The 19,216-nt window shown below is 39.2% G+C and overlaps 1 protein-coding gene across 4 annotated transcripts; it reads right to left on the bottom strand.

Annotated features, from left to right (window-relative positions):
- Window positions 1–9,941: 9,941 nt before the first annotated feature.
- On the bottom strand, window positions 9,942–18,527 carry LOC127934476 (cyclin-L1). Of its 4 annotated transcripts, XM_052531896.1 has the most exons (11): window positions 18,139–18,527; window positions 17,731–17,805; window positions 17,260–17,369; window positions 15,217–15,337; window positions 15,074–15,138; window positions 12,569–12,668; window positions 12,372–12,476; window positions 12,147–12,288; window positions 11,094–11,205; window positions 10,921–11,013; window positions 9,942–10,839 (listed from the first exon to the last, which is right to left on the bottom strand). In XM_052531896.1, exons 1-11 carry the CDS (start codon window positions 18,379–18,381, stop codon window positions 10,428–10,430), a joined length of 1,578 nt encoding a protein of 525 aa, XP_052387856.1. In that variant the 5' UTR covers window positions 18,382–18,527; the 3' UTR covers window positions 9,942–10,427. The 4 variants fall into 4 exon arrangements, 3 of the variants coding, with proteins under 3 accessions (XP_052387856.1, XP_052387857.1, XP_052387858.1); XM_052531897.1 differs by lacking the exons at window positions 17,260–17,369; window positions 17,731–17,805; window positions 18,139–18,527 and adding an exon at window positions 16,598–16,725; XR_008147765.1 differs by lacking the exons at window positions 9,942–10,839; window positions 10,921–11,013; window positions 11,094–11,205; window positions 12,147–12,288 and adding an exon at window positions 14,826–14,839 and having other exon boundaries at window positions 12,459–12,476.
- Window positions 18,528–19,216: the final 689 nt, after the last annotated feature.

Here is a 19,216-nt window from a genome sequence, read left to right as displayed (position 1 = left end):
CAATACTCATGGCTGAAGTGCCCTTGAGCAAGGCACTGAACCCCCAGTTGCTCTCCGGACGCTCGTGATTCAAGTACAGCACTAATTAGTGCCAGCCTTAAAAGAATAAAAAAAAAGTTAAGTTAACATGCATTGTGATGATATTTCACTGATCCTCACTCTACAAATGAGTGAATTTAAATGAGTTAAAAGCTATAGTGAATTTAAATTGGTTAAAGTGATAATTCACCCATACATTAAAATTCTGTCATCATTTTATTAAAAATCTCTTCTTGGAACTGTTTGTATTCTACAATGTGTGTCTTATACAAAATAAATAAAGGTGACTTGACTAAACAGGGCACTGTAATTTTAAAGTGTTGCTTTTACTTACAGGTTGAATGTCAATGAAGGACCGCTTCATTTCCGTGTATGATGTGCACACCATTTTTCCATTTGTGGGGTATGGTGCAGATGGCAGGAAGGGTTTTAAAGACAATTTCTGCATGAAGGCCTTTAAAATGACAAAAGTATAGAGATTTTACAGACAAGTTAAAAAAAAAAAAAATCTAAGCTTACAGTTTAAATTTTTACAGTCTTTGTGGGGATCCACTATCATCTGCATTAAGAGACAGACTAAACCAGTTTTCACTCCCTCCAGAAAATTTGTGGCAATATTTGCGGCTAATGGGAGTACATTTTCCCACCCTTTTGTTGTGTGGAGGGGTTGGGATGAACTCAGATGCAGACAGGAAGTACCAAACACAGGATTTATTAAATACAAAAGGGGAAAACAAAACCCACGAGGGGGAAAACAACAACTAGGACTGAGACTAAACGATTCAACAAGACTTGCTCAACACGATAAACAAAGACTCTTAACACAAAAACACTAACTTCAGATACACAAACACAGAACTCACAACGTCTTCTAGGATACAGAAACATATAGAGACACTTACGATATGGTAAACAATCATATATGTGGAACAATGAACCGACGAAAGACAGAGCACACTAGGGGATCTAAATAGGGGAACTAATTAAGACACAACAGGTGGCACAGATAAGGCAATCACGACAAGACTAGGATGACAAGGGGGGGGGGCGGGGCAAGGGAACGAGACAACACAAGCGAATGGCCCAAAGACAAGGCCATGTGGTTGTACACAAAACACGGTTTTGTCATGATCCTGCCTCAAGACTAGAGAAAAGTCAGGACATGAAGGCAGAATCATGACAGAACCCCTCCCTCAAGGAGCGGCTTCCAGACGCTCCTCAAGAGAACATCAAACGCGGGACATGACTGACTGGGACAGAGAAAAAACCCAACAAGACATGACAAATAACAACAAAGGCAAACATGAATACACAACGGCAGGGTTAGGGTGACAAATCAAAAAAAACAAACAGGGAAGGGGAGGAGGCGGGACAACAAAGTTCATGGGGGACAGACCAGGGTGGGTGGGTGGGTTAGGAGTCTTAGAAGGACGGGACGGAGGTTGACGGCAAGGGGTCCGGGCAGGTCTGGGTGGTGAGGGGTGGGGAGTGGTCTCAGGACAACTGACAGAGGACATGACAGGAGAAGTCACAGGACACGGGGAGACAACAGCTGGACACGGGGAGACAACAGCTGGACACGGGGAGACAACAGCTGGACACGGGGAGACAACAGCTGGACACGGGGAGACAACAGCTGGACACGGGGAGACAACAGCTGGACACGAGGAGACAACAGCTGGACACGGGGAGACAACAGCTGGACACTCGACAACATCAGCCAGACAAGGGGCAACATCAATGGGACACGGGGCAACATCAGTGGAGACAGAAACTGGTCAGGAACTGCGCTAACTGCGGCTGGCTCGGGATCTCTGCGGACAGGGTCTGGGGACAAGACAGGACTGGTAGGGACTTGAAGGATCTGAACAAGACGAGACAAATAATTAGACAGAGTATTGTCAGCGATTACAACAGGTATCTCCTTACGAGATGAGACAGACTGTAGGAATGCTTCTGCTGCAGAGTCGGCCTCGGCTCTCTCCTCCGCCCTCACGACTGGACTTGGAAACAGTTCTCTTAGTCGCCGGTTCGGGGTCAAGGGTCACCGCTGCTGGCTCGGGCACGCCAGCGCTCACCGCTGCTGGCTCGGGCAGCCTCGCCGGGTCAGGAGGAGACAGAGACGCAGGACCGGAAGACCCCTTCTTCTTCCTCTTCCTCATTGGCCGCGGTGCAGAGGTCATAACTGGGTCAGAGACGGGTTGGGGGAGTATGGTCTCAGGCAGGGCAGACTCTGACACCGACGATTCCGAAGCTGACTCCCACGAAAATAGTCTCACTCGCTTCCTGGGGAGACTGATGGCTGTGGAAGGCGCCTCAGGACTCTGGGAGGGATCTGCCTGTTCCCCCAGTGTAGTAACAGCCAGGAGATGACCTTCTGGGATCACTGGCAGCTGGGTCGATGGTGGGGACCTCTGGGGTGAAACCTGCGGCTCCTCCTGGGAGAACTTCTCGGACAGCTGGGCATAATTGCGAAGGATCCACTCGCCTTCTGACGAATATGGGAGGGCAACCCTCCTGTCTGCTGAGTTCTTGAGTGGTCGATTCGACAAGTCCATTGTCTAAAACACAAGTATAAACACATTTAGTACAACACATTTAAAAAACATGTCAATCAATCTAGCTTCATAAGAGAAACTGCTGTAATTATAGGGTATTCCAATAGATGCGTAACAATATTCAATAATAAATCATAAAAAAACTTTTACAGTACAATTAACTAGTGCTGGTGCGCTTAGAAGAATATGGCTTCTGTTTTACGCTCCCCTCTTAAAGGTTTGTTGTAGGAGTAACGTTAACGTTATGTAAATTTGGGGCACTGGTATAAACTTTTGCTGAAATAGCAGATTGCACGCTTTTCTTTCGTCTGGGTTTTTACCTTTTATGACAGAAAATTGCATGTTCATTTAAACGATTCTCGCGGAGTCTGTCTGTCGCATGACTGATGTGTGCTCAGCTCGAGCAGCTTCTTTCACTGGTCTGATCCGATAAATGGTCCGTGCGGCTTTTCTAACATTTGTATTAACTTTAAGTATTATTTGTCTAAACATTTTTTGCAGCTTATCTTTTAGTGTATTAATACTGTCGAACAAACATGAATAGCATTAATTTACAATCGATCTGATTATCTGGGGGAAACAAACGGACTAAAGCGAATTAAAACTTTTTAAGTGAGTGAGTGACGTGACATTCAGCCAAGTATGGTGACCCATACTCAGAATTTGTGCTCTGCATTTAACCCATCCGAAGTGCACACACACAGAGCAGTGAACACACACACACACACACACACACACTGTGAACACACACCCAGAGCAGTGGGCAGCCATTTATGCTGCGGCGCCCAGGGAGCAGTTGGGGGTTCGATGCCTTGCTCAAGGGCACCTCAGTCAAGGTATTGAGGGTGGAGAGAGCACCCCACCTACAATTCCTGCCGGCCCGAGACTCGAACTCACAATCTTTCGATTGCGAGTCTGACTCTCTAACCATTAGTCCACGACTTAACGTATAAAGAAAGTAACGTATCAGACACATTACTTAATGTTATGAAAGTTATATACATCATACGATTATATTAACAGTTACTTACACTGTAAAAAGTTTAACTATTATTTACTCAATTTTTTTGGTGAAACATTTTTACACTTAAAAAAATTGAGTAAATTTTAACGCTGTGAAATCAATGAAATATACTGTTTAAATTGAGTAATTGTCAGTAAACTTTATATGAGAAATAAAACTGATTAGATATAATCAAAATTATAAAACACCACAACTGTAATTCTATATAAAATAAACAAAAAATATTGAGTAGATATAATTGAAATAATGGATGAAATTTAACCAAACAAATGTGCTATGTTTACTACATGTAAAAGTGAATTTAACTTAATATTGAACTATAAATTATCAAAATGTTGCATTCACTTTTTTTTTTTATACACTATTTACCCTTTACAATTAATATAATGAAACCAAATAAAGAAACAAATTTTTTATTAAACATTTATTTGTCAATTAAACATTAGACAGTCTAAAAATCAACCTTTGAAACATTTTATCCATTTTAATATTCCAGTAGATTGCAAAAATTAAAAAGGGAATTAATAAGGGAAATGATTAAACCTTATGAAACATTTCATCCATCTTAGTATTCAAGTAGATTACATGTAAAATACGATAGCCGTAAGAGAAATGACATCATATTTTGTTCCTGGTGCATACCAGCCATTTGCAGTCACACTCATTACCACTCATTAAACCATAAAAAAATAAAAGCAACACTTACATCAATATTAAAGGGATAGTTCACCCAAAAAGATGATGTTGTCATAATGTAGTCGCCCTCAAGTTGTCCCAAACCTGTACGAGTTTCTTTCTTCTGTTGAACACAAAAGATATTTGAATGAATGTTGGTTAACAGACAGTTGCAAGTTGCCATTGACTTCCATGATAGGAAAAAAAAAAAAAAAAGTATACGATGCAAAGTCAATGGCAACCTTTAACTGCGTTAACCAACACTCTTTATTAATACTTGGCTGAATATCACGTCACTTCACTTAAAATATATTTTGTGTTCAACAGAAGAAAGAAACTCGTACAGGTTTGGGACAAATTGAGGGAGAGTAAATTATGACAACATCATCTTTTTGGGTGAACTAACCCTTCAACAGAATTAATCCGATAACAGAAATACTTCCATCAGGAATACCCATTCAGTGGGATGATCATGAACCACTACTATGCAAGAAGATCATTTTTTAACCTCTGAACATTAACAGAGAGTTTTGGAGGATCCAGCTCAAGAAACAGTTTTTGGAACAACTCAAGTGAGTACAGGTCTTTCTCAAAAAATGTGCATATTGTGATAAAAGTTCATTATTTTCCATAATGTAATGATAAAAATTAAACTTTCATATATTTTTTATTCATTGCACACCAACTGAAATATTTCAGGACTTTTATTGTTTTAATACTGATGATTTTGGCATACAGCTCATGAAAACCCCAAATTCCTATCTCAAAAAATGAGTATATCATGAAACGGTTCTCTAAACGAGCTATTAACCTAATCATCTGAATCAACTAATTAACTCTAAACACTTGCAAAAGATTCCTGAGGCTTTTAAAATCTCCCAGCCTGGTTCATTACTCAAAACCACAATCATTGGTAAGACTGCTGACCAGAAGGCCATCATTGACACCCTCAAGCGAGAGGGTAAGACACAGAAATAAATTTCTGAACGAATAGGCTGTTCCCAGAGTGCTGTATCAAGGCACCTCAGTGGGAAGTCTGTGGGAAGGAAAAAGTGTGGCAAAAAACGCTGCACAACAAGAAGAGGTGACCGGACCCTGAGGAAAATTGTGGAGAAGGACCGATTCCAGACCTTGGGGGACCTGCGGAAGCAGTGGACTGAGTCTGGAGTAGAAACATCCAGAGCCACCGTGCACAGGCGTGTGCAGGAAATGGGCTACAGAGAAGCAGCACTGGACTGTTGCTCAGTGGTCCAAAGTACTTTTTTCGGATGAAAGCAAATTTTGCTTGTCATTCGGAAATCAAGGTGCCAGAGTCTGGAGGAAGACTGGGGATAAGGAAATGCCAAAATGCCTGAAGTCCAGTGTCAAGTACCCACAGTCAGTGATGGTCTGGGGTGCCATGTCAGCTGCTGGTGTTGGTCCACTGTGTTTTATCAAGGGCAGGGTCAATGCAGCTAGTTATCAGGAGATTTTGGAGCACTTCATGCTTCAATCTGCTGAAAAGCTTTATGGAGATATAGATTTCGTTTTTCAGCACGACCTGGCACCTGTTCACAGTGCCAAAACCACTGGTAAATGGTTTACTGACCATGGTATTACTGTGCTCAATTGGCCTGCTAACTCTCCTGACCTGAACCTCATAGAGCAGGGGTGCCAAACCCTGTTCCTGGCGATCGACTATCCTGCAAAGTTTGGCTCCAACCCTAATCAAACACACCTGCCTTTAATTTTTAAGTGAGCCTGAAGACCTTAATTAGTTGCTTCAGGTGTGTTTGATTAGAATTGGAGCTAAACTTTGCAGGACAGTCGATCGCCAGGAGCAGGGTTGAGCACACCTGCCATAGAGAATCTGTGGGATATTGTGAAGAGAAAGTTGAGAGACGCAAGACCCAACACTCTGGATGAGCTTAAGGCCGGAATTTGGGGTTTTCATGAGCTGTATGCCAAAATCATCAGTATTTAAACAATAAAAGACCTGAAATATTTCAGTTGGTGTGCAATGAATCTAAAATATATGACATTATGGAAAATAATGAACTTTATCACAATATGCTAATTTTTTGAGAAGGACCTGTATTTGTGGGTCTTGGGATATCTCAAATCCAATGCATCGTGACTCCCAAAAGATAGCAGCAGGCTCTGCTGAGATTCCCAAGATTGTGGAGGACAGTGATGCCCTCAATCACAACTCCTACATCACTGACTACCCCATCATTGTCCCGAAGGATGTAGATTTTTATGACCTCCTCTGCCAACTCTGCTTGTACGAAGACCGGTAGATCAGCTGAACCCTACAGGCAAATTTTAAAGATAACTGGTTAGAGCTTACATTCAAACCTGAATGTTACAAGAAAGCGACAAATACACAAAACAAATAGCACCTTAAGAAGCAAACATTCTGTTGGACCATATGATAGGTAAAATCTCAAACAAAGTTTACTAGGGGGAGGAGTTGCAAAAATTAACAGCATTCTTCTTAACAAGAGGACAGGTTAATTTTCTACATAGGGACATTTATTTTTAACAATAAACCTAAAAGAAAAATGAAAAGAGACCAACTGCGAGCTTCTATGCTGTAAATCAATGCTATAGGCTTTTATTGAGGTCCGCATTATTTCAACCAATTTCTTTATAAACATGTTTAATATTTAAGTAAAATGACTAATGGTTTTGAAACAAAAAAGCTTGTTTAATTGCACTACTTGAAATCAAACTATTTAAGGATGCAAAATTAAACTGATCTGTTTCAGGGAACAAAAATATTACTTTAATTAAAATTAAAACAATGTACCCCTCTGCTGGGTACTTCCTTAATTAAATATTACTTTAATTAAAATTAAAACAATGTACCCCTCCGCTGTCCTTCAATACCCACCAGGTCTGGATTTGTTGTGAAACAGCTGCGGTTACTGGAGTAATGGAATGAAAATTCGGCTTTAATGTATATATATATATATATATATATATATATATATATATATATATATATATATATATATATATATATACACATTACTAGCCAAATGGCGATAGAGGGTGGGGGGGATAGACGGTTGTTTTTTCTGCATTTTTTTTTTTTTTAATAAATGCAAGCTTAATGAGCTTAAGAAACTTATTTTAGAAACATTAAAAAGCTTACTGTTTTCAAACTTTTGACCGATATTGTATGTGATCTAGGTTTCAGTGCACTAGAATGATTTTACAACGGAGCAGGCCTTAAACTGGCTGACTCCCTATAGTGGGAGCTGATTAAAACGCACCAGTCTATGTCCACGCCATTTTAAATAGTTTTGCATGGCGTATTTGTAGTGGTGATTTAAGAGCTCATACTTGAGTTCATGTAGTAATTATGATGTTTTACAAAAACGTGACAGCTTTTTACAAGACAGAATGTCATTTGAAAGTTCATAAATGATGTGTTCCCTTTTGACAAGCCACTGACCCCAAATGGGAACCTGTACACAATCTTTTCCATTGGGAATGTATAGTTATAGTTGCTGGACCACGGTTACACTTATCGTTAGACTTTCAAATGGCGGTTGAAATAAACGGTGATCCAAATAGTAACGTACGAACGTTAACCCACTCCAAAAAAAAAAAAACCTAACATACATATCGCTGCCTCACTAGCTAACTTAGAAAGTAAATAATTTTCAAATATTTCTATTAGAATTCACCAGAAATATTGAGGGTATATTAAAAATATAATTAGTTAGTCAAATACTTTTTTATTTTCATTACATAAACTTAAATAATATATTTAAATTTTAGAGAAATTATTTGTTGGATTTTTAATTATTATTTTTAACCTGACCCACTCAAAATATCACTTAAATGATTTCAAAAGATTTTATTAAGTAAATATAGCTCTTTATTTTTGTGAAATTTACTAAGCCACTGAATTATTTTTTACAGTGTACCCTTCATAATCAGGCAGGCTGCCACTGATATCATTGAGTCTCTGACTGGACCGTTAAAATTTGATATTAGTATCATTTAATATCATTCATATCAGAGACTTCAGAGTTGTGTCGCAGAGTTTCAGGAATGTTTAATTGGCCTATTGTGCAAAACCTCCCGCAACCTACATACACTGCACAACGGTATTACTTTGTTTTAATATGTACTATATAATGCAGTCTCTTTTGATAACTGATGACATTAGCGCTATGCTCTTGTCCAAGCTTTTCATAGCTACAATAACGGCTTGCGAGATGTGACCAAGTAATCGCAATAGTTGCAAATGCAATCATATGATATCCAGAAGGCTAAATTGGTCTAGCATTTCCAGCGTGTGCGCTGGTTATTTTGAACGGGGACATCTGGTCACCCTAATGCATATATAAACACTTTGTCTCAGTGTTTCAATCGATTTTATATTTAAAAAAAAATGTATTGCACAACAAATCCAATGCATAACTTTCACTGGAATATGTATGTTGTCCAGTTTAATGACAATTCAATAAATATATTTTATATAAAATACTAATAAAGGCATGACTTTTGCTTTAATAACTTGTGGCTAGTTTACATTTTCATTTGTCTGCAGGCTTCTTCCATTATATATATATATATATATATATATATATATATATATATACTTTTGCCATCTTTTGTAAAGTGAGTCAAATGATAATACAAAGGCACGTATATTTGTAACTAAATTACAAAAAAAGGAAACCTAGCCAGCCATGCAGCACATCAGCCTGCAGAGAGCTGGAGAAAGATGCCTAACATTACAAACATCAAATATGCTATTTAAGTTTATATAAATATGTTTTACAAGTTTCTAGTTCTAATTGGTCAATAAAATATGCCCATATATGATCTAGCATGTTATTAGCTTGTATATATAATTGTTCAGTTAGGTACACTGAAAAGGTACTAGTCATTTTCTGTCAGGATTGTAATCATTTAAGTTGTAACCCTGTAACCTTAAAACAGGTAAACACCTGTGAAAAATAAATATGGATTGCTCCTTCATATTAACAGTACATTGTATTTTATTTTTGTGTAGCATACTAACTACTGCTTAAAACTATAATTGTTCAGAATGTGCAGTTTTACTAGTTAATAGAAAATACATCAAATGTGTAACTGTTCGATGATTAATTGTAAAAAAAAAAAAAAAAAACTGATCAAGATGTTACTTATGTTACTTTTAAAAATTAAAAAAGCTATACAAGTGGCCCAGAAATCCTGAGTGAGGATTACGAAACAAGTTACGAAAACACCAATAGAATAACACTCACATTAAGCCTGACAATAATATTTTTGGTTGCACTTTATTTTACAGTAAGTGTACTAACATGTACTTATAGTGTACTTACAGTGTATTTAAGAAAGTTCTGGTAATACAAGGTAATTACATGGGATAGGGTTAGGTTTAGGGGTAGGTTCAGGGTTAGTACCTAGTTATTACATAGTTATTGTAATTACTATAATAAGTACATAGTATGAGGAGCAGGACTGTAAAATAAAGTGATACCATATTTTTAATGCCACAGTTCCAGATATGAACCATTTCTACTTGATTAGGCTTGTGTCCTAATCGAGTAAACATCATAGAGGACTTTTAAAGATGTCAGAGCAATAACATACTTTCAATTCATAAACCCCCGTTCCATAAAGTAAAAAACAACAAATGACAGTAGGAATAAGTCACTTTTTATTGAGTAAAAATCAGACATGAAGAGGTGCAGACTAAAAACCAGTGTAACAGTCACCATGATCCCCCCAACAAAAAAAAAAAAGTCTGCGTCCAGCCGTAAAAAAATATCTATTTTCTGAGAAATCAATTTTCTTCCACCAAGAGAACACGTTTATTACTTATTTTCTGTAGAGGTGCAAAGTATCGGTGTTCTTCCTGAAAACATTTTCCATTTTTCTATCCGACTAGTGATTTTCTCACCTTCTGAAAAAGGTTGCTTTTATAAATCAAAGCATTTCCCATATTACATCAACATTGAACCCATCTTTACACTGTAAATATGTAGTTTCATATCCTTTCAACATTTAAAACTAAAACGGCAACATAACACAAGAGAAAAAAAAATTAAAACAGACAACAAGGTCAACACTGACCACTTTAATCAAACACAAACTCACTCGCAGTCTTACAAAAAAAACACTCAGCGCCTGTGACGACTGTGGCTTGAATGGCTGCTGCTGTGGTGTTTGCTTTTATGAGAGCGTTCGTATGAACGTGAGCGTTCCCGCCGGTCGCGGTGATGGCCTCCACTGCTTCGCTCATGCTTGTGTTTCTTCAAGTCTGTGGAACCTCGATCCCGGTCCCGCTCTCTCTCTCTCTCTCGCTCACGGGGCTTGCTGGTGGAACGAGAGCGGCTGCGTGAGCGTTTCTTCTTGTGGCCGTGTCTGCTTTGCTGGTGCAGGTCGTCTGAGCGCTGCTTTGACTTCAAGTGTTGCAGATGGGGAGACGGAGGGCCGTGGTTGGCGTGTCGTCGTGGAGAAGGGCTGCGGCTGTGAGAGCGGCTCCTGGAGCGAGAGCTGTAGGTGCCTGAGTGACTGCGCCTGTTATTGTAACTACAAGAAAAAAAATATCCCAGTCGAGTATAGACACCAACATCATAGAGCAGACAGCAGTGCACTGCAAGTGGTACTTACTGTCGTCGGGGAGAGCGCGATCTGGACCGGGATCTTGTTCTGGAACGACTTGCACTTCTACTGTTCCTACTTAACTTACTGTCTTTCCTTTGTCTGAGGAAAGGACAAGGATGATTCTTAATTAGTGCACTTTAAACAATACAATTCGAAAGTCGATCCTGTCAAACACTCACCCGTTGTGTGGGCTCTTAGAGCCCTGAGGTCGATCTTCTGGTTCTTTCTTCATGGCCTTAAGCATTTGAAGGTTAGGAGACTTCTCATCTGCTTTCATTATATTAGGCGAACCTGACAGGAAGAATCAAATTTGATCACGGTTTCAAAAGAAGTTTCAGAATTTTCCAAGTCAAGCTACATCAACAAAAAAAGAAGTGGTATCAAAACTGTCCACATGATTACTGTGCTATATTTCAAGTCTTCTGAAACCATAGAATAGCTTTATAGAGGAACACACACTAAACACATACTCTAGTGCAGGAGCAGCTAGTCTCGCATAGCCTTCAGGCTGAAGGTCTGGAATCTATGGCAGCTCTCATTGGTTAAAACCCACCCATGAGGCCGTGTGATCGACGTGTCAAACAACCAATCACAGTTGGTTTCGTTCATCATCACGTTTTGAGGCGTGGAAATGTTGCCTCAATAACACACCGGTGTGTAAAACTCTCGGACATATTTTAAAGATTCTATGCCGTGAACTTTAAATATTTCACATTCTTTTGAAAATCCAGCATTTAGTTGATCCTGATAACAGTGACTCGTTGTCACAGTTGTAAACAGTAGGCTTTCTTCTTTCGTGAGGGGGTTTGGAGCCACAGTATCTTTGTTGTTTTTTTAGGCAGAATGTTAAAGAACGCAACACCGCAGAACACGTCTCGCAGAAATCCTGTATAATTCAACCAATCCAATGACGACTTTAACAGTCCTGACGAGTTTCCAATTTTGTGTGCCATATGCATCAGACGTTCAGCCAATGGTCCGTGGGCCTGACGTCTGGGGCTGAGACTAAGGGGCGCCAAACTCCTGTCCTCAGAGTTCAGCTCCAAACCTGATAAAACCTCAGTGCCTGTAGCTTTCTAGTAAACCTTCAAACCTTGATTAGCTTGTTCGACTGTGTTTGATTAGGGTTGAAGGCAACGAGGCAACAAGGCAACGAGCATGACTGTTTTAGCTTTTAAAATCAAAACAAAAACGGTTAGACTGCACAATAGGCAGTGCAAGTGACAACTTACATGGTTTGGATCCAGGAGAGAATCCACCCAATGTGTTAAGAGCAGGAGTGCCATCTGGATTCAGTCCTTTGGCCTTCAGTTTGGCTTCCTGTAGAGCCACCTTCCGCTTGTCCACCTCCTTCTCCAGCAATTCATAATTTGGCTAAGAGGAAACAAATCATACTTGATCGAATACAAGCGAAGATCTGCTAACTCTAAAAGGGAGTGAAGTGAAACGGGTCTTACCTTTTTCCTGGTGTACAACTTTAAAGTGGTCACACATATATCTCTGATCTCCTCCTCTGTAGCACCAAACAGCAGGTACCAGTTGGGCCGAGAGGGTAACGATATCTGACAGAAAGAATGATGAGAAAAGGCAGGCATTAAAACCAGAGCTCAGAGTAAACCGGTGGAGAAGGAGAAGGCAGAGAATGGTTTTGTACCTGTAGCACTCGTGCAGCGAGGTAAATGCAGGCACAGGCGATGGTCTCAGCTTGAAATCTCACAAACACATTAGTGCGAAGGCTGTCATTCATGTAGTTCCTGCAACACAGAAGGTGAACCACAAAATTGCCACTTCCCTGCATGGGTTGATCACCTTTATGTACGAGGTTTGTCACATGATGCAAAAAATTCAAATAAAGACCAAATATAAATGGAGGCTTGAGTTCAACATTGTCCTTTCCCTCTCTGCCTCGCGTTCCTCTTTCGTTCTACAAAAGGGTAAAAGCAAGCATGCAGTGTTGAAGGGCACATGTTCAGGGCACACAGACAGGACCATGAGGGGAGGTTTGCCAAAAATATAACTGTTTACACTGGTTTACATGCAACAAATGACTACAATTCCATTTCTACAAAACTTTTCGACATAATAGCTTAATTTTCTATAAAACAAGCAGGAGAGAATCGTGAATTTTAACGCAATGGGCATGTAGCACTGATGAACGCATGCAACTCATAACACTAAATGACATGCATGACTGAGAGCAGCTGCTCTGGGAATGAACAAATACAATCTCCTGAAGTGTAGACTTGCAGACAGCAAAAATCTTCAACTTCAATTCAGATACGGGATGTAAAGCTCGGCCTCAAAAAAAGCAGTGAACAGCCAGGTGGACAGTGTGGACCTGAAACACTCTGTCATTATGACAAATGTGGGAAATACTAGATTGATGTGCATAGAAACACTAGATTTTATGCTCCAGGCCTTAGAACATTGGATTTCTATGGAAAAGCTGAGCTTCAAACACATCATTCAAGCGCAGACAGAAGAGAGGGGAGAGAGTTCCAGTAAGACACAACGCCTCACAGCAAATTACTCTGATGATAATTGCATTTTTAAAGCAATGCTTCATCATAAATGAAAACTAATTTACTCACCATCATGTCATTCTAAACCTATGGAACTTTCCTCAGTGGAACACAAAAAGGAGAAATATTTAACAAGATCAAGATACATACAATGGATGCATAAGGTGAGCAGAGACCAAAATGAACATAAAACCATGAAAAGTCTTCTGAAGCCATATAATAGCTTTGAGTGTGAAGTTGTTATATCATTTGTTTAAACATATATTGAGTTATATTGAGCTCTGTGGAATACTTGATTCTGATTAGTCAGTCGCAACACACCGAGGTATGTTTTTAAGCGGTAAAAGCTAATAACACAGGCTGATCCGGGTAGCTGAAGTAAGCGCTATATGCTCGCTAGGAACAGTTTTTCTTAGAAGCTTGTCTAAGTAATAAATTATTAAATCTATATCATATTAGGTGTACAATTTTTTATGCCATCCTGGTATCGTGGACTCGCGCTCTCTCGTTTAATACAAACACAGATGCTGACATAATACGATTGTTTTGTATTCTGTAATGGGATTATAAAGGTAGCTAACAAACTGGTAAGATTTCAAAACATTTGTGTCTTATCTTTTATTGATATAATTATTTATGTGGTGAAATGTTGTGTAATAAGTGCTGCGACTGTATTCCTTAAACATCCATCTATTTTGAACCTGCTGCTTCCTTGTAACTGCTGTTTTCACAGAAGTGTTGGATGTACAATATCAATTACTTAGCATATCAAAATAAGACAAACCAAATTTGAATATGCAGTAGTACAAATGAGTTCAGAGAGGATAGGATTTATCTTGAAATTTGGAATAAAGAGACCAAGTCTGGACTAGCTCTCGCCCTTTCCACAGCTTGACAGCATCTGGACACTATATGCTTTCAATGTATGGGAATAAGCAACATGGTTTTTTCTCCTTTTCTGTTCTATTGAAGTAAGAAAATCATATGGGTTTGAGAAGACATCATGGTGAAAAACACTTAGCACTTTTGGGTGACTTACCCTTTAAACTGGAGTACATTTAGGAAACAAAAAACAAAGACCAACTAAATCTAGTCGTAGGTGAGGTCTAATAATAAAAAGCAAATATTCAGGCTTTAAAACCACCTTTTAAAAACCAAATAATTTAATTCAAAATTTGGAGTCTTGAAGCAAAAACAAAAATACAAATCCTTTTGGACAAGTGCAAGAAAACGAGATGCTGCTGGCAGCTGGAAAAGGCCCCCTGCAGTGATTCTCGGGCAGAGAGCTCTCACTGGATTGGCTGTCTCGAGAAGGGCAGCCAATGAGGGGAGATTCCTGAGGTCATGTGGTTGGAGGAGCAGAGTTCAGAGGTTCTTTATGACACTTACCATCATGGACTACCCTTTAATCAAAGAGTAGAAAGAAAGGACAAAGTTAAACGAAGCTCTCCGTTTTCTTTTAATTACAGCCATGAACAAGAGATTTAAAAAAGGCGACACACCAACACACACAAGTCACGAATATACCAATCCATCAGATGAGGGGACAGAAAAGTTACGTAACGGTGGCCAAGGGGTTAATTACTGGTTACACTGTAGTGTCTAAACACCCGATGCAGGACTGTTCATTTACTCACCAGGCTGTCTGGACCAGCGTTTGGTTCTTCTCACAGTCAAGGACTTGCAGGTACATGACGATAATCTACAAAACCAACCAAACTATTCGTTTTCATTCTACCAAACTTCAAAGTCTAAAAATGAAACAGTTTCTAGGACGTACCTTGTGAGGGTGTTTGACGTGGACGCAGAAGCCCAGCTCCTTCAGCACACGCCGTTCAGCTTTTATCACCTGGTTTTTGGTGTTTATGTAGTTCTGATCAAGTATCAGTGGACTTGGACTCCTGGTTCATGAAGGAACGAAAGTAAAATGGTTTCCCCTGACTCAAATACTATTCAACACAATGGGAAAAATGCTTTGTTTTTGTTTTTTTGCTTCATTTTAAAGTCAAATCATTCTGTTTCCCTTCCAACCAACTACAGGCAACAGGTCCAGTTTTTTGACTCCTGTGATTTCAGTGTAAGACTTTCAGTACTGCCACATGTGACTGTTAGAGAAAAAAAGAAAACGCTCCACCTCTCACCACATCATAGCTTCAACAGAAAGCTAAAAAAAAAAAAGTTATTCTATAAACATAACCAATATCATAATAAAAGCACCAAAAACCTCAACATACACCTAGTATAGTATAACAATCAAAAGGTGAGCTCTTCATCATAAACACTACTAGCAGAACACGTTCATGATCTGAAAAGATGTGTCAGTTAATCATCAAGTACATAATGCTCACATGCATCACCTGATCTAATGATGCAATCCAAAAGAAAGAAATACTGACTAACTACAAGGGAACCAAATTAAATGTATTTTTGTACTCTATTGAAATACTTTAACAGTCCATGTGCGATAAAAAGAAAAAAACACTGCATTTTATATATCTTACTAAAACCACGTCCTAATATTAATCCACAACCTAATATTACAAAAATAAATGATCCGAGTTAGTGAAAAGAAAATCTAGACTAGCCCATATTTAACCGAATTTAAATACTTTGACCATTTAAAGTATTTATAATTTCAAGCTATTCTCGGAATATTTGTATTTTTCACTGCACCATCCACAACTGAAGAATATTTCATAAAGCAAAACCAAAATCTCTTTAGTTTTCTGTTTTAATCATGAAACGCTACACTAAACAACCTGGTGAGTAATTCAATGACTGAACGTGCACAGTGACCTCACAAAAAAAGCTCTGAAAACGATGACTATTCTACACATAACTTCACATTTAATTGTGAATTTTGGACAATAAATTGTCTAAGGCACCCAATCTAAACATAATGCTTATATTAAGATACAAAAAACAGCACATTCTAAGTAAGTGTGCCACCCTCACAGCTCCCGTCATGGGAATATTTAAAATCTTATGATCTCGAATGTGCCGTGAGAAATATTTCTGTGGACGCTATGACATGTGTGGTGAGATGTCGTCTTCTTTTTTTTTTTAATGAAAAGAATTTAGATGGTCACCTGTGCTGGCAGAGACAATAAGCTTAAACTGAGATACAGGAGTCAGCCAGACGCTTCGGACCAGCGGCCAACCTGTCGATCCCCGACATCCCAGTGACCGCTTTCTGACCACTGGCTTCTCCCGGGGGAGGGGGGAGGGGAAGCGACACCTCGCTCACTGTTGCCATGCCGACTGCTTCATCTCTACGTACCATTCCACATCACCCAGGCATTGGTAAATGTAGCTGGTCGCTGTTAGTTGGTTGCAAGGGAAAAAAGAATTCAAGTTAATACCGCGTCCTTGATTTCAGATGAACACATTTTTCCTTTTCAACCCCTTTAAATAGTTTCTGATTCAAACTGAAATCAAATTGAGACTAGACAGTAATAAGACACATTATATCCCAATTGGCATTATAGATTCTCTTGAACAAGATTCAGTTTTTGAGCCGTCTGAATGTTTTTTACTTGCTCAGGTAATCAGAATATCCTGCTGTTACTACCAAATATGACTGATGAAGGAACTGAAAAGCTTTAAAATGGTTTAGAATAAAGCAAACAAAATTAAGACATCATATCAACGACAAACAGAAGTGCACAGGCTACTCACAGTTAACATGTTTTAAGTATACCGGAAGCATTTACAGTTTGAGGTGATGACGTTAAATGTTTTTCAAAGAAAAATTAATCGGTTAACGTGGGAGGCTGCTTGCACAGGTAACGAACAGAGAAAACGAGTTACGAGCCGTGCTTACCTTTTGCCCCGGAGCTGCCTTAAATGATGAAACACGTTGATGACGTCCCTTATTCGTCGAGGGGCTTCTTCGATCTTTGAAGCCAAGTTCATACAGGCCATGGCAACAATCTACAGAGAGAACAGACGACAGAAAGATGTACATGTTCTCAATAGGATAATTACAACAGGAGCTACACATATGTAAACATATACATATTATATATATACACACACATTTGGCGTTATATTACTCCAACATAATGAACTAACTAGACAACAATCCTTTCTAACACCTATTAAGCCCAAATATGGCGCGCATAGTGAGCCAGTTCACTGGTATTTGAAAACACGCCCGTTATAACTATCATATTACGATGACAACATTTAACATAATTTGGGTTAAATCTGGCTGAATGTCATTTACAGAAGCTCAAACAACATGGCTGCCACCCGCATTGGTTGTAAACACGGCTTTATTCTTTTCTCTTACCTCAAAACTGTGTTTCACGAAAGACTTCGAGTAGAAGAATCGATGAAACAGCACTTGTCCGGTCGCCATGGCCACCTGAAACATAATTACGATTAAAGAAATGATATCATAAACTGCCCTGTTTCGTTTCGAAAGCAGCGTCCGCCATTTTGTTTTTGTCTAGCCGATAGAAACTGTTGGTGAAAATACGTTAAATATCACAGATAATGACATCTAGATTAGACACACTGTATTAACTAAATCAAATGATAGTTAATTAAGGAGGACATTTTCAGTGAAATTATTTTATTGGGTTATGGGTGCTTGTTTAGTAATGTCAAATCGAAATTGCTTCATGACAATGGTTAATATAAAGCCACCATAATTTGACAGTTTAAGTGACGTTAGTTTGACAGACCGGTTGATTACCTGCGGCAGTCGCAGCAGGATCCCGGCGGACTGGATGAGCTCGCAGCCCAGGATACGCAGGTCCGTCTCGGTGGACAGATCGAGGCCGTCCTGCATCGACGGGGTCGGGGACATACTCTCCTCTGGAATCAAAGAGTTATCGATGGTGAGGAAGACTTCAGAGTACACTTTATCCCCTATTAGTATGCCCTCGCTTGTAGCAGGCTCGTTTGCTGCGGGACCGGTGGCCATCGACGCCTCCATGATCGCTGTGAAGCTGTCGTCGGATCCTGCCGAGGCCTAGAATAAACTCGTCACCCAGAGCGGAAACCAGCACAGCTTGTGGGAGGCTCGCTGAATGGTGCGGAGATGTGTCATGTGACCTCAAATGTTTATTCAACGCCGTAACCCACCATATTAATTTAAAGTAACGTACGTTTTTGTGCCCATAAATAATTATACGTTTTAAATATATTCCTTCTGGGATTCCAAGCGCTTTCAAACAGGTAGAAATTATTAGACGGATTTATTTTCCACAGCGCCTCCTGCAGATGGAACTTGATGCAGTCCTTCACTATAAACGACGCGTGTACTTCCAGGTGTTTTTCGTTTTCTGTCGGGATTGAACGTTGCTTAAACGTTAGACTCACGAACAGCAGATTTGTACACTTCCGCAGCCTATTGTAGAGCCGAATAAAATGTGCTTTATTTCACATATAACATAAATTAATGTATAAAACTCTCCACACAAGAGCAAGCAGAGCAGTTATCAACGTAATTCTGTTTCAAGGTTAGGAAGAAACTTTTCTCTAACAGTAACTATGTTGTTGAACTTACTGTTAATAATTCCTTTGTTGTGCATAATTTTTTTTTATTCACAACACTTTGCCTAGATTTGAGATCTTTACTGAGATTTCTAAAATCTCTGAAAATCACATAACAAATTCCTTCAGTCTTTCTTGTCAACTGAAATGTACTGTACTGTGTACTTGTTTGTAGTTTTCCTTCCTTTTTTATTATGTTACGTTTGTTTTACAATGTTGTACTGTTTCTTTTCTTTCTTTCTTTCTTAAATTTTTATTATATTTAAATTTTTTAA

The sequence above is a fragment of the Carassius gibelio genome, chromosome A18 (genome assembly GCF_023724105.1).
Source record: "Carassius gibelio isolate Cgi1373 ecotype wild population from Czech Republic chromosome A18, carGib1.2-hapl.c, whole genome shotgun sequence".
Taxonomy (NCBI): Eukaryota; Metazoa; Chordata; class Actinopteri; order Cypriniformes; family Cyprinidae; genus Carassius; species Carassius gibelio.
Note: the sequence above shows the minus strand (reverse complement) of the source record. Positions and strands in the feature narration are given on the sequence as shown.

Excerpts from the sequence above, each read along its gene's own strand:
- LOC127934476 (XM_052531896.1), bottom strand. The coding sequence starts at position 18,381 with ATGGAGGCGTCGATGGCCACCGGTCCCGCAGCAAACGAGCCTGCTACA. Across the intron at positions 15,338-17,259 it reads AGGCAGCTCCGGGGCAAAAG|GAGTCCAAGTCCACTGATAC; the intron begins GTAAGCACGGCT and ends TTCATGAACCAG. Across the intron at positions 11,206-12,146 it reads CTCTCCTGGATCCAAACCAT|GTTCGCCTAATATAATGAAA; the intron begins GTAAGTTGTCAC and ends TCTTCCTGTCAG.